The sequence below is a fragment of the Mobula birostris genome, chromosome 1 (assembly GCF_030028105.1).
Source record: "Mobula birostris isolate sMobBir1 chromosome 1, sMobBir1.hap1, whole genome shotgun sequence".
Lineage (NCBI taxonomy): Eukaryota > Metazoa > Chordata > Chondrichthyes > Myliobatiformes > Myliobatidae > Mobula > Mobula birostris.
Genome location: NC_092370.1, coordinates 182,229,065 through 182,245,095, shown reverse-complemented (window position 1 = coordinate 182,245,095; position 16,031 = coordinate 182,229,065). Strand labels below are relative to the sequence as shown.

General features: G+C 40.2%; 1 protein-coding gene across 2 annotated transcripts in view; it reads left to right on the top strand.

Moving 5' to 3' along the window:
- Window positions 1–5,448, top strand: part of LOC140202236 (RNA-binding protein Nova-1) — a 334,247-nt gene extending 328,799 nt beyond the window's left edge. The window contains exons 6-7 of one of the 2 annotated variants that reach the window (XM_072267123.1): window positions 1,872–1,932; window positions 5,418–5,439. In XM_072267123.1, coding sequence (XP_072123224.1) covers window positions 1,872–1,887 — 16 coding nt within the window. In that variant the 3' untranslated portion in view covers window positions 1,888–1,932; window positions 5,418–5,439. Of the gene's footprint in view, window positions 1–1,871; window positions 1,933–5,417 lie in introns of both variants that reach the window. The other variant, XM_072267131.1, reaches the window with a different exon arrangement.
- The last annotated feature ends 10,583 nt before the right edge of the window (window positions 5,449–16,031 follow it).

The following is a 16,031-nucleotide window of genomic DNA, read 5'->3' as shown; positions in this document are numbered from 1 at the left end:
ATTGGACATCGGCTTCAAAGGAGAAACCAGAGAGTGGCAGTAGATTGTTGCCTGTCTGACTGGAGGCCTGTGACTAGTGGTGTGCTGCAGGAATCAGTCCTGGGTCTGTTGTTCCTTGTCATTTATGTCAGTGATCTGGTTGATAATATGGTAAATGGAATCAACACATTTACAGATAATGCCAAGATTTTGGGTGTAGTGGATGATGAAGAAGACTATCAAGGCTTGCAGCAAGATCTGGGCCAGCTGGAAAAATGGGCAGAGAAATAGCAAATGGAATTTAATGCAGACAAGTGAGTGAGGTGTTGCACTTTGGGAGGAAAAACCAGGGTAGGACTTACATAGTGAATGGACAGGCCATTGAGGAGTGCAGAACAGACGAATCTGGGAATACAGATCCATTATTCCTTGAAAGTGGTGTCAAACATAGATAGGGTCATAAAGAAAGCTTTTGGCACATTGGCCTTCATAAATCAAAGCATTGAGTATGTGAGTTGGGATGCTATGTTGAAGTTATTTAAAATGTTGGTGAGGTCCAATTTAGAGTATTGTGTGCAATTCTGGTCAACTACATATAGGAAATATATCAATGAGTTTGAAAGAGGACAGAGAAAATTTACAGGGATGTTGCCAGGATTTGAGGACTTGAGTTACAGGAAAAAGTTGAACAGGTTAGAACTTTATTCCCTAGCATATCGGAGAATGTGGGGAGAGTTGATAGAGGTTGTTATATCCTGTAACTCCAAAACATAAAACTAACTTAAAGAAAACAAGGGAGCCCAAGAGATGCAAGTAAACTTTGTTTTTACTTTTAAGCGAGGGAGGTGTGCACGTATGATGTGGTGGAGTGATGAGGTTTGCCATGCACGTACTTTTACATAGAACCCTTAATGAATTATATAAACAACAAAGAATGCTTAATCAAACAATATATTTAAAATATTACTTGAATATTACTGAAATATTCAATACACAACCGAGGTATACAAGATTGTGAGGGATATAGATAGGGTAAATGGAAGCAGGCTTTTTCCACTGAGGTCGAGTGAGATTGTAACTAGAGGTCATGGGTTAAGAGTGAAAGGTGAAATATTTAAGGGGCACCTGCAAGGGAACATCTTCACTCTGTGGGTGGTGAGAGTGTGGTATGTGCTGCCAGCAGAAGTGGTGAATGGAAGTTTGATTTCAACATTTAAGATAAATTTGGATAGGTAGATGGAGGGAGGGGGAGGGAGGGGTATGGAGGGTTATGGTCCAGGTGTATTATATTTAATTAATATATCACACTCATATTTACAAAATATTGACAAAGATTATAAAGATTTTCTCAGAATTTTCTGGGCCAGTAGTAGTGGAGTTTGATGCACATATTGTTTGAGCAGAAAATCCAGCATTTATGATAAGATGTTGTTTTCACCTTTCTGCACATTCACTTAACATCAATGGGATTGCACTGACAGCATGAGTCAAAAATTGATGAATTTATGCAAAAAATATAAACAAAATTCACCACAGCAGGTTCTGTCTGTTATAGTGAATTGCTGATTGCATCCAAGTCTTGTCCAAGTATGTTGATAGAATGCAGAAGTGAGAAAGGAAGCATGTACTTTTACTATTTCTTATTTTACTGTTTTGTAATTTGTATCTCTATATTAGTCAAAACTTCTCTGTCTTTATTTTTCTTTCTATATCTAATCTTACTCATCGTTTCCAACTCTGTCATTCATCTTCCTCTTTTATTATCTTTAAATTTAATTAGGTGGGTAATTAAACTACTGGCTGAGTAGTTGGAGTATTGATCATGCTCTTCAACAAAGAATGAGATGCCCCACTGTCTTTGATATATCTTTGTCAATTTTTACTTCCATCAGTTTGCATGAAAAATAACTAAAGGTGAAGGTTCAGGAGCAACCAATGAAGTAATCTACTCTGGTAAGTCCAGGGCCATTATAATATGTGAAGGGTAGTAAAGTTGCTTAACTACAGGAAGGCAAAGGTTAGAATATGAGAAATATCCAAGTCTATGTCATCCTTGTAATCTAATTCACCTCCAATAAATCACCTTGCCATCAATATTTATTCTTCCAGAGTAGTCCTGCTTTGTCAAGTCTTTCTCCATGATTGCAGGTACACTGTGTGACATCCAAGTAAATCATATTTGAGTCTTCTCTATTGGATTGAAGTCCTTCCAATAATGTGGAACATCAAGTGACGCACAATATTACCATTGTGGTGATACTAAATTGTCATCTGGGTTCTGTGTCACATGCCGGTTTTTGGTATCTCTATTTCTTGACAAAAAATGCCTGTATTCCCTTATGTTGTTATTGGCCTTAGACAATAAAGGCCAGATTTTAAAGATTGAAGACAAAGTACAATTATTGATCCCAGCAGGCCAAGCAGCATCTATGGTAAAGAGTAAACAGTCAACGTTTCGGGCTGAGACCCTTCATCAGGACTGGAGAATAAAGATGAGACGGCGGAGTAAAAAGGTTGTGGGGGGAGATTGGAAGAAGAAATGCAAGGTGATAGGTAAAACCGAGAGATGGGAGGGGTGAAGTTGATGGTGAAAGAGCTAAACGGCTGGAGAAGGGGGGAACCTGATAGAAAAGTACAGAAGGGAAGGGGGAGGAGCACCAGAGGGAGGTGGTGGGCAGGTAAGGAGATAAGTTGAGAGAAGGAAATGGGAATGAGGAATGGTGAAGGGGTGGGGAGGGTGTATCACCGGAAGATTGAGAAATCGATGTTCATGCCATCAGGTTGGAGGCTACCCAGATGGAATATAAGGTGCTGTTTCTCCAACCTGAGTGTGGCCTTGGATTTCCAGCATCCACAGATTTTCTCTTGTTTTGATTGGACAACCATTGACCCTTTTGCTTTTGCCCACTTGCCCTTCAGACTACCTAATGCCACATTGTCTCAAAACATTGACTTAACGCTGGAGACTGGGGTGCCCAACTTTCATCACTGATATTTACTCTCAGACATACTATTGGACTTCATACAACCAGTTTCAAAACTTCCAAATCATAAAAAAGAACATACTTAAATATGAAAAATACCTTCTAATGTCCCACCGAATCATGACAAAACTGGTTTCAAAAGTGAAATAAGATGTGGTAGTTCAAATCACCAAAACTAGAATATAATCCAGGTTGTTAAGGAAAGTAAAAGACAAAGTTGTATTGACCATAATCTTCCGTTCCTTCCTGGGCTAATGTCAGAAGACTAGAGGGCTGCAAGTATTTCATTGTTGTTCAAAAACGATATACATTAAAATAAGCAATTCAGCTGTGAGCTCAGCGCTGAAGAAAAGAAGCTGCTGACAGTTAAACAAAGGACAAAGTTTAATAGTCCTTTAAACTGTATTAATAACAGAAAGCCAGCATTGGTTTGTTAAAGGCAAACCTTGCTCGGTTAACTAGATTAGAGTATGTTGATATGGATAATTCAATTGCTTATCTGGACATTCAATGAACATGTGATAAAATAGCATTATTATTAGATTAGACTATTAGATTATGAGGACACTCAGTCCTCGTTTATTATCATTTAAAAATGCATGCATGCATTAAGAAATGATACAATGTTCCTCCAGAGTGATATCACAAAAAAAACAGGATAAACCAAAGACTAACACTGACAAGACCACATAATTATAACATATAGTTACAGCGGTGCAAAGCAATACCATAATTTGATAAAGAACAGACCATGGGCACGGTAAAAAAAAAGTCTCAAAGTTCCAATCGACTCCCGATAGTCCCCGATAGCAGGCGGCAGAAGGGAAAAACTCTCTCTGCCATAAACCTCCAGGCACTGACAACTGTCAATGCATTGGAAGCACCCAACCACAGCCGACTCTGAGTCCGTCCAAAAACTTCGAGCCTCCGACCAGCCTTCCAACACCGTGCACCGAGCACCATCTCTGCCGAGCACTTCGACCCCATCCCGGCCGCCGAGAGACAAGCAAAGCTGAGGATTCGGGTCCTTCCCCTGCGGAGATTTCGGATCACACAGTAGCAGCGGCAGCGAAAAAGGCATTTCAGAAGTTTCTCCAGATGTTCCTCCGTTCTCTCACATCTGTCTCCATCAAATCAGAATTGCGCACGGCACCCTATTAGACAGATTACAGATATCATTCACCGGAGTGGCCGCACAAGCTGCATCGCACGGCCATCTTCTCCTCCTCCATGTAAAAGTTTTGAAGCCAGTTGAATAAAAGTTGCTAGTGGCAGTATGAACACGAATTAATTTATGATGGAGAAAAAAAATGAAATGGCTTTCTCCAAATGCAGAGGCTGGGACCAATGTTTTTTCTGATTATGCTCATATTAAAGATTTGGGTCTGGTTTAATGGGACACCACTCATAATCTGGAAACAGTAAATATTAAGAGACCAGGAAAATGCATTTTAGAATGGACCCATGGCAAATGAAATTTAAAGTAGAAGTGCATTGTCGCTTCTTTTCATTGTAAGTATGAGGGAGGCTACAATTCTAAGTTAGGGAGAGTCACCATTTAGTTAATGCAATCTTTGAATATTCCCAGTACTATTATGGAACACACATTTCCACATGATAGGTTAATTAGAGATGTGGGACATAGCTCATACTTATAGTCAATGTTGATGTAGCACCTGTGCCCTATATGTAGAGTTGTAGCCTGAGGCATACCATTTGCAGCATTGAAGGTGACATGGTGTTAAATGGCAGCCATCATGCCAGTGAGGTAATTCAAAAAAGTCAATGAATTAGGAAAAGATGAGATTACTTAATGTCTCAGAAAGAACTGCATGTCCGTAAAAAGAACAATTCCAAGTAATAGACAAGTAAATAGGCAATGCCATTTTATCTTTGTCTATTGACCAATTTTCTAACAGCAACTGAACAATGAAGATGTGAAAGAGCTGAGCTGCAGTGGAATAGTAACCATGGTAGCAAATAAGATGAAATGTGCCTGACACAGTGTTCCACTGCTTAGAATCATTTTTTGAATCAGCGGTAGCTCTCCTTCCTCTTAGTGAGAAGGTTGCGAGTTTGGATCCCAGAGACTTGCACATCTAATCTAGCAATTCTGGGGAATGCGCAAGGAGAGGTTGTTTTGTGAATGAAATGAAACTGAGACCTGCCTGCCTCTTGAGTGGATTTTACAGATCTGTGACAATACATTGAAGGGCAGCAATGAAATACCCCTACATTATACCTGACATGATTTACCCTTTGACCTGTCTCACTAAAGTTGAAAATCATCAAACTGAAAATTAAATCAATATTTTTCTCCACAGAAGCTGCCTGATTTAATGCATATTTAAAACATCCACTGTTTTTATTTCAAAGTTCAAAGTACATTTATTATCAAGGTACATATATGTTACCAAATACTATCTTAAGATTTATTTTCTTGTTGGCATTTAGGGGAAAGAAGAAATGAATTTGAAGACTATACATAAGCAAAGACTGATAAACAGCTAACGTGCAAAAGAAGACAATCTGTGTAAATAAAAAAATATTACTGAGAACATGAGTTATAAAGAGTCTTTGAAAGTGAGTCTATAGGACATAGAATCAGTTCAGGGTAGTGGTAATTGAGGAAATCCATGCCAATTCAAAGCCCGATGGTTCTGGAGTAAGAACTGTTCCTGTACCTGGTACTGTGAGACCTAAAACTTCTGTACCTTCTGCCCAATGTTGTTCACTAAAGGAGTTTCCTTGTAATAATTACACCATTGTTTGTGGGACATGTTGTACACAAATCTACTGTCACATTTGCAATGATGATTGAAGTTGAAAAAAATGTACTTCATTGGCTGAAAAGCCTGATGGGATGTTTGAAAGTTCAGTGGGAATAAACAGGAGTGTAATATTCCACAGCTGCACAGCAATTTGCAACAATAGCCGAGTATAATGTGAAAATATTTTCTCCCTAAGCGCAGTTGTCAAGTCAAACTATTAGATTATTTTGTACATTCACTTTATTAGTATATCTTCATTGATAAATTTTGTAAGTTATTATTGAGTATCATGTTTAGTTAAACAGGTGAGCATTAAGTCAGAGAAGCTAATAATTCAGATTGAGATCACCAGAGTCGTTAGAATTGAGCAGATGAATGAAGGAGAAGACAGTCTTTCTGGTATTTTGTGAAAAACAATTTCTTGTGGGTTCTTCTGGTTTGCAGGACAACTTGAACAACAAAGGAATTGCTTGTATAAGAAAACAGACTGAATTTTTGAGATCATAGATCTTTTACCAGAGCCCTCTGTTTCCACAGATGCTGCTTCACTAGCTGAGTTCTTTTAGCTTTTCTGTTTTTGTTTCCACATGTGCAGCTTTATTTGTGTATCATTAGCATAGGTGAATGTGGTACACTTTGATGTTTGTATATAGGAAGTGTAGAAGGGATGTTAGAGCTGATTTCTGAGGAATGCTATTGACCATCACAAAGGTAAGCTATTGTGGCCAAAAATGTCCACACTGTAAGAGCAGCCCAGGATCAGAAATCCAAGCAAGCAGTTTGCACAATGAGGCAAGACTCAGTGAATTTTTCAACATGAAGACAATGGGCCAGATAGCAAAGAAAACTACCATTAGATTGTGCAAAAAATAACAACAGCTTATTTGAAAGCCATTGGATAGTCATAATATAGACACAATTAGTCAGGGGTACTGTTCTTGCAATGGCTGGCATTAGGACCATAAGACATAGAAACAGATTTAGGCCATTTGGCCCATTGAGTTCCACCACTCAGTCATGATTGATTTATTATCTCTCTCAACTCCATTCTCCTGCCTTCTTCCCATAACCTTTGACATCCTTACTAATGAAGAACCTATCAACCTTTGCTTTAAATATACACAATGACTTGGCCACCACAGCCATCTGTATCAATGAATTCCACAGATTCACCATACTTGGCTAACAAAATTCATCCTCATCTCTGTTCTAAGTGAACATCCTTCTATTCTGAGGCTCTGCCCTCTGGTCCTAGATTCACCCATGATAGGGAACATCCTCTCCACAACAACTCTATCTAGGCCGTTTAATATTCAATAGATTTCAGTGAGATCCCTCCATCTTTCATCTAAACTCCAGTGAGTATGGAGCCAAAGCCATCAAACATTCCTCAAATGCTAATCCTTTCATTCCCAGGATTATTCACATGAACCTCCTCTGAACCCTCTCCAATGTCAACACTTCTTCTCCTAGATAAGGAGCCCAAGACTGCTCACAATACTCCAAGGGTGGTGTGACCAATGTGTAATAAAGCCTCAGCATTACATCCTGCAAGTTAACCTTCAAGAAACGCTGCATGAGGTCTCCTATGTCTCTTTGCACCTCTGATCTCTGAATTTTCTCCTCATTTATAATATAGACTAGACCTTTATTCCTTCTACCAAAGTACATGACCAAACACCTCTCTACACTATATTCCATCTGTCACTTCTTTGCCTATTCTCCTAATCTAAATCCTTCTTCAGGCTCCCTGCTTCCTCAACACTAAATGCCCTCCACCCCTACCTATCTGTGACATTTTCAAATCAGAGCAGAGGAACTTTCCTGTTTTTAGATTGATGCATCAAAGTTCAAAGTAAATTTAGTTATCACAGTATATATACATTACGCCACTATATATAATCCTGAAATTCATTTTCTTGTGGAATACTCAATAAATCTATAGAATAATAACAATTACAAAATCAATGAAAGACCGCCCAGCTAGGGCATTCAGTCAGAGTACAGAAGACAACAAACTGTGCAAGTACACAAAAAAAAAGAAATAGTAATAACAAATAAATAGCAATAAATATCAAGAACATGAGATGAAGTCTTTGAAACTGAGTCATTGGTTGTGGGGACATTTCAATAATGGGGCAAATGAAGTTGCGTGAAGTTTTCCCTTTTGGTTCAAGAGCCTGATGGTTGAGGGGTAATAACTGTTCCTGAACCTGGTGGTGTGAGTCCTGAGGTTCCTGTGTCTTCCTCCTGATGGCAGCAGTGAGAAGAGAGCATGTCCTGGGTGGTGGGGGTCCCTGATGATGAATGCGAAAGGTTCCTTATTATCCCATCACTAAAGCAGGTTACTATTTATCTCACTTTTTTTGCGTGAAATTAACTCTTTTTTTAAATTATCCGCCATATTTCCTTACAATTACAGTTGTGATTGTATATCAATAGCTATTTCACACGATGTGCGTTGCCTCGAGTATGCTGAAGTTGTGAAAATATTTTATTGTATATAACTGTGAGTTCTTTAAATACTTAAAAAAATGAATAGATTTTTGGATATTGAATAAATCCCACAGTCCAAAGGCGTACTGTTTGGTAGGTTAATTGGTCATTGTGAATTGTCCTGTGACTCGGCTAGGGCTAAATCGGGGATTGCTGGGCAGCGTGGCTGGAAGGGCTGGAAGGGCTTGTTCTGCACCATATCCCAATAAATAAATAAATAGATAAATAAATAGTAGGATTTGGGGTTAATAAAGGAAAGTAGAATTGAGGTAAAAGATCAGCTATGAGCTTACTGAATGGCAAAGCAGGAATGAGGGCCAAATGGCCTGCTCTTGCTTCTATTTCTTAAATGCTGTAATGCATGTTAAGAAACTGAAGTTCTTTATAATTGCTGTGCCTGTTTTCATACAATTGTCAAGGTTAAATGTTGATTGTTCTGGGCAATAATGGAATTTCACTGTCACGATGGACTGAGTGGAGTTGCTCATTTATAATTCAATCTGAGTTGGCAGTGCTGCCTTTCACTATGCAGGTGACATCTGTACTCTTCACTTGCATTAACCTCAGAACCCCTGAGCAGATATCACTGAATGTGGGTCAGCTACTGTGCTTTGTATCCATTCCATTAGGGACGAGGCAAAGGGAATCAGCATTCATTTTGCTTGCTGCCTGAAGAGAGGTACCATTGAGAAGAGGTACTGAATTGAAATAATGATGTCCATCTGGAGATCCACTTAACCCATACGTGCAATAGGTTTCAGGAAAAATATTCCTATGTAAAGCAGAAGGCAAAAAGAAATCCCTTCAGAATTATAATCGGATTTTCATCAGATTTTGAATGTTTTCGACTGGATCAAAAGCAAAATTTAGTAAATGCTGTGCAATTAGAAATCCAGCTGATCAATTAGAGTGCTACATATTGGCTCACTATTACACAGATTGCACCCTTTTCAATGTAGATAAGTGTCAAAGCTAAAACATCTAGCAGTTCCATTGCCAAGCTTGATGTTGACGATTTTCATGAGTTCCTGTCCATTAGGCTTTAACTGTGCCACTGAGGAATTAAAAACTGATATCCCTTTATACTTTATTTTGCCTAAATTAGGAAACATGGTTACACCCTGGCAAGGGTACATGCTTGGGCTCCCCATCCCAGCCCTCAATTACTTATAGAGGCACTGCAATTTTGCCGGTTAAAGCCCCGCAAATTACTGGAATGAAGCCCAATGAATCTCACTGGTTGCTCATCAGAGTCTCTTGGCCCATTAACATGTTTATCTGGAATCTTGTGACAAATTGTTACCTTCACCAGCCATAGGTCAATCCAATGCTCCATTTATCGATGCACAAAGAGATTGTGCAGATGCTGGAAATTTCGAATAACACACACGAAATACTGAAGGAACTCAGCAGCTCAAGCAGCATCTATGGAGAGGGATAAACAGTTGATGTTTCAGCCTGGGACCCTTCATCAGGATTGGAGAGGAAGGGGGAAGAAGCCGGGATGAAAAACAAGGGGAAGAAGTACAAACTGGCGGGTGATAGGTGAAACTAGGTGAGGGGGAAGCTGGGTGGATGGGGAGGGTGGAGGAAGTGAGAATCTAGAAGGTGATAGGTAGAAGAGGTAAAGGACTGAAGAAGAAGGAATCGGCTAGGAGAGGACAATGGACCAGAGGATGAAGAGAAGGAAGTGGTGTACCATAAGGAGATGATGGGCAGGTGAGTGGAAGGGGTAAGAGGGAAGCCAAAATGTGGAATGAAATGGGGGAGGGGGTGGAGGAGAAATTACTGGAAGTTAGAGAAATTGATGTTCATGCCATCAGGTTAGAGTCTACCCAGACAGAATATGAGGTTTTGCTCTTGCAACCCGCGCGTGGAGTCATTGTGACTGTAGAAGCGGTTATGGACCGACGTGTTGGAATGGGAATGGGAAGTAGAATTAAAATGGGTGGCCATCTGGAAGCCTTGTCTGTTATGGTGTCTGGAGTGAAATTGCTTAATGAAGCAGTCCCCCAATTTACGCTGTGGCTCCCTGATATGATAAAGCTGCACCAGGTGTACCAGATGCAGTACATGAGCCCAATAAACTCGCAGGTGAAGTGTTGCCTCCTCTGAAAAGACTATTTGGGGTCCTGAATGGTGTTGAGGGCGGAGATGTAGGGGCAGGTGGAGAATTTGTCTTACTTGCAGGGATAAGTGCCAGGAGGGAGATCAGTGGGGAGGGATGAGTGGGCAAAGATTCACGTAGAGAGTAGTCCCTGTGGAAAGCGGTGAGAGGGGGAATGGAGAGAACGATGAGTTTAGTGGCAGGATCCCAATGAAGCTGACAGAGTTTGCAGAGAATGATATGCGGATGCTTGAGGGTGGTAGGTAAGGACAAGGAAAACTCTATTCCTGATATGGCAGCAGGAGGTTGGAGTGAGGATGAATATTGGGAAATGAAGAAGATGCGGATAATGGCAGCATCAGTAGTGGAGGAACAGAAACCGCTTTGAGGAAGGAGGACATCTCGGATGTTATCGTATAGAAAGACTTATCCTGAGAATAGATGAGGTGGAGTTGGATGAATTGAGAAAAGGAAATAACCTTTTTACAAGTGACAGTGTGGGATGAGGTATAGTCAAGCTAACTGTGAGAGTCAGTAGGTTTCTAAAAGATATCAGTAGACAGTTTGGCTCAAGAGATGGAGATGGAAAGATCAAGAAATGAGAGAGAGGTGTCAGAGGTCGATCAAGTAAATTTAAGTGCAGGGTGGAAGCTGATAAAATTGACAAGCTCAGCATGGGTGCAGGAAGTAGGATCAATATGGTCAGTGGTGTAGCAAAGTCCCAAGCTTTTTAACAGATTTCATTTTTGTTTATAATGTTTCAGCTTCTAAATTTAAGTCAAATTAGTTGGGATCTGCAGTTCACCCTCCCTAACAAACTTTGTAAGTTTGCAAAGGCAAGCGTTTTGTATTTCATAGTTTGTTGTCTGTGAGACTTCAGCCCTGATGAAGGGTCCTGGCCCTAAATGTCAACTGTTTATTCTTTTCCATAGATGCTGGCTGATCTGATGAGTTCCTCCAGCATCTTGGGCATGTTACTAGTGTAGAAAGGGTTGGAGAGTGTTATCAGTGAAGGCTTGGAACATGGACTGTTCCATGCAAGCAAGAAAAGGAAGGCATAGCTGGAGCCCATGGCTACATCTTGGATTTGGAGAAAAAGGGAGGCACCAAAAGGGAAATAGTTGAAGATAAACAGCCAGCTCTGCCAGCTGTAGGAGAGTGGTGGTGGAGGAGAACAGGTTAGCGCTGTGGTCCAGAGATGGGCAGAGAGTTTTAAGACCTTCCTGATAAGGATAGAAGTGTATAGAGATTGGACATCCAGAATGAAATGAGGCGATCAAGGCCAGGGAGCTTGAAACGATTGAGAACATGTGAAGTGTCAAGAATGTAGGTGGGAAGTGAATGAATCAAGGGGGACAAAATGGAGTCAACTATTTATTTAGCTGATCACTACGTCTGCTATAGTTTACCACCAGTGCTCCAGTCTTCCAAAGCCTAGAATATTCTACTGGAGCCAATTCAACTGAAAAGAAACCTCACTGTTTCCTTCTTCAACTTCCACCATTCATTACAACAATCTTAATGTCACCATCTCTAAGTGAGAACAACTGGGAAATCGTTATAAATTTCACATTTAAAACGGGAAAGTATCTTGTAAATTCTGAATACACTTACAAACAGAAGAAATAAGATAGGATGCAATTTAACTGTTTGGGCCTTTTCTAAGCACAGTTTCAATTTTATAATGCTGCTACTACTAATAATAATTGTGCTGCTGGCATGAAATTAAAAGTTTGACTTCATCTCCGATTAACTGATGCATATTTATTAGAAATGTTGCTCTGAGAAATGGGATATGAGCACTAAGAGACAATCAACTTCAAATGACACGGCCTGTTGTGCACCCTTCCTTTCCCTTTTCTCCAGTGATACTTTTCTTTCTTTTCCTTTTTTGAATACATTGGCCAAGTGGTGAAGAAGGGCTGCTCGGTGTCATCTTCAAAGGATATAGCGGTTTTTGTGGCATGGCTATGCCCTTCACCTGGGTTGGTTACTATCAGGTTGTACATCCAAGGGATCTTTGGAGTCAAGCAGCAGTGGTGTCATCAAGCAGACTGAGTAGCCAATCACACTGCTCACAGACTACAAACTAGGAAGTACAAAACACTTGCCTTAACAAACTTTCAAGGCATGTTAGGGAGGGTGATTGATGACCCCAATTAATCTGATTAAATTTAGAAGCTGAAACATTATAAACAACAAAAATGAAAGATGTTAAAAAGCTTGCGACTTTGAAATAATTATCTGAAGGAAGGTCTGTTCTCTCAGGGGGAGTTCTATAGGAGGTCAAGAGGGTGGTCAGGCAGAATTCAAGCAATAACATGCCATTTAACTATTGGTTGTATCAAACGCATTGAGGCAAGAACGTGTTTTCATGGTTACACTGATTTCTGCGAATGATGTTGAAAAATGTCACAATAATCCAACCTGCAGAGGAGCTGAGATTCACTGATGGTATTTTCATGTTTAATTGAGCATGTTCATTCCCTAAAAACTGCTGTCAGATTCTCTCCATTGTTTTTGCAAATACCAAAAATCATGTTACGATACATATTGCAGATTCCGGGCCATTGGCAGCCTGTGGGGATATGGAGCATGAATCATCATAGTTGTGCTATTGCTCTCGTCTTCTGTCAATGATGTGCATATTTATGATCCAGATCAGTAATCAGTATTCCCTCATCCCCCTCCAAACCATAGAACTGTAGAACTCATTTTACTCTGCCCTTGAGAAAAAACAAAGCAACATTGATCAGCATCAAAATGTAAAATATACAAATGCTCAAAGCCTGAAACTGATACTTGAGGTAGGTTAGAAAATAACTGTGAAAACAAGTTAATAAGACCAAAATACCATAAGGCATAGGAGCAGAATTAGGCCATTCCAGTATAGCTGATTTATTATCCCCTTCAACCCTATTCTCCTGATTTCTCCCTGTAACCTTTGACACCCTGATTAATCAAGAACCTATTAACCTCCGTTTTCAATATACCCAATGATTTGCCTCCACAGCTGTCTATGGCAATGAATTCCACAAATTCCTTACCCTCTGGCTAAAGAAATTCTTCTTCCTCTCTGTTCTAAATGGATGTCAGTCTATTCTGAGGCCATGCCCTCTGGTCCGGCACCCCCCACTACAGGAAACATCCTCTCCTCATCCACCCTATCTAGGCCTTTCAATATTCAAAAGATTTCAATGAGATTGACCCTCATTCTTCTAAACTTCAGATAGTACTGACCCAGAGCTATCAAACACTCCTCATGCATTAACTCATTCATTCCCAGAATCATTCTTGTAAACCACCTCTGGACCCTCTCCAATGCTAGCACATCTTTTCTTAGATAAGGGACCAAAACTGCCCACAATACTCCAAGTGTGGTCTGACTAATGCCTTATAAAAACTCAGCATTGCAGCCTTGCTTTTAAATTCCAGTACTCTTGTAATGAATGCTAACATTGTATTTGCCTTTCTTACCACTGACTCAACCTACAAGTTCAGGAAATCCTGCACGAGGACTCCCATGTCCCTCTAAACTTCTGATTTTTGAATTTTCTCCCCACTTACAAAATAGTCTAAGCCTTTATTCCTTCTACGAAAGGGCATGACCATATACTTCCCTGTGCTATATTCCATCTTCCATTTCTTTGCCCATTCTCCCAATCTGTCCAAGTCCTTCTACAGACTCCTGCTTTCTCAACACTATGTTCTGGTCCACCTATTGTCATATCATCCACAAACCTGGCCATAAAGTCATCAATTCCAACATCCAAGTCATTGATATATTACAAGAAAAGGAGGGGTCCCAATACTGACCCCTGTGGAAGACCGAAACTGGTAGCCAACCAGAAAAGGTCCTTTTTATTCCCACTATTTGCAAACTGACAGTCAGCCAATCTTCTACCTATGCTAGTATCTTTCCTGTAATACTGTGGGGTCTTATCTTGTTAACACATTCAGTAGAATAATAAGGCAATATAGCTGAAATAACAGCAGAAAATGCTAGATATATCTGGAAACATTTGTGGAGAGAGAAAATTGGTCCTTAATTTCAGGTCAATGACCCTTAATCCGAATAACATAAAATTATAAATCATAGGTCCTTTAAATTGCTGAGAAAGGAAAGGTGGGGAGAACAAAGATAATGTCTGTAAAAGGATAAAATCTAAGAGTTACTGGATGACATGGATGGTGTTGGTGTCTGCTGAAAATGCTGGTGGAAGTCCCTCACTGACATCCATTTTGCAGTCTAACTGGATGCCATTGAGGGGGAAAGCAACAGGGAAATGTTGAGGTAACTCAATACAAATGCACAGAAAACTAGAAGATAAGGAAGCACTTAGTTTACAGTAAGATCCTTTACACAGGAAAACAGTATCCATCATCAGGGAGTGCCACCACCCAGGTCATGCTCTCTTCTTACTGCTGCCATCAGGAAGAAGGTACAGGAGCCTCAGTACTCACACCACCAAGTTCAGGAAGAGTTATTATGCCTCAACCATCAGGATTTTGAAAATAAAGTGGATAACTTCGCTCAACTTCACTTTCCCTATCACTGCAATGATCCCACAACCTATGGACTCACATTCAAGAACGGGTCATCTCATTGTCTTGATATTTATTGCTTATTTTTTATTATTATTTTTTCTTCTTGTACTTGCACAGTTTGTTGTATTTTGCATACTGGTTGTACGCACAGTGGGCGTGGTCTTTCATTGATTATATTACGGTTATTGGATTTATTGAGCATGCCAGCAAGAAAATGAATCTCAGGGTTGTACACGGTGAAATGTATGTACTTTGATAATGAACTTACTTTGAACTTTCATCCAGCATATGCATGACTTTGGTGCTGGACTTGCAGGATGTCAGACATCATTCTATTAATACTCCAACATACCTTTAATTCACTTTTACTAGATGTTACAGTGTGGAGTCAAAGGTTCATTTTATTGTCAAAATATGGATATATAGTTCAACTCTGATATTTGTCTCCTCCAGATAGCCATGCAATACAGAAAAAAAACAGGGAGACGTTGAAAGAAGAGACATCAACCTCTTCCCCACATGAAAAGGAAAAAGAAACAAAACTCACAAACCACAAACCTCCCACCCGCCTCCCTCTCACAAAAGCTAACAGATTGCCCACATGGAAAACGGCTGATGGAACATCAAACCCCAAATCTCCAACCCCCTCCCTCGTAAAAACCAGTGACAACAACATCAAACCCCCAACCCCTTCCTTTGCAGAAAAGAACAGTGACAATAGGATCAAACCCCAACTCCCTCTCTCACACACAGAAACTAACAGATCACCCACACAGAAAAACCAACAGGAACATCAGACCCCAAATCCTCAACCCCTCCCTCTTATAAAAACAAACATATTGCTCATCTGGAACCGCACCAATCGGCAGCAAGGCAGAAAACACAGAACACTGAAGGAGAGCAATATAAACTACAACCCAATAATCACATAAATTTTAGAATTTTGAAAACATCCTCCCATCAGAATCATACTCTGTCCTTCCATGAAGAGTGCCCACTGAGCCACCGGCCCGGCTACCAACCTGTTGACCCGTGGCATCCATTTTGGAGCAACTGCTGAACTCCTCTGCAATCGCCCTGATGCTTCAGTCTTCCTTGACTCTTCAAAATGGAGTTCATCATGGCCCCGTGCCCTGCGTCTGGTCT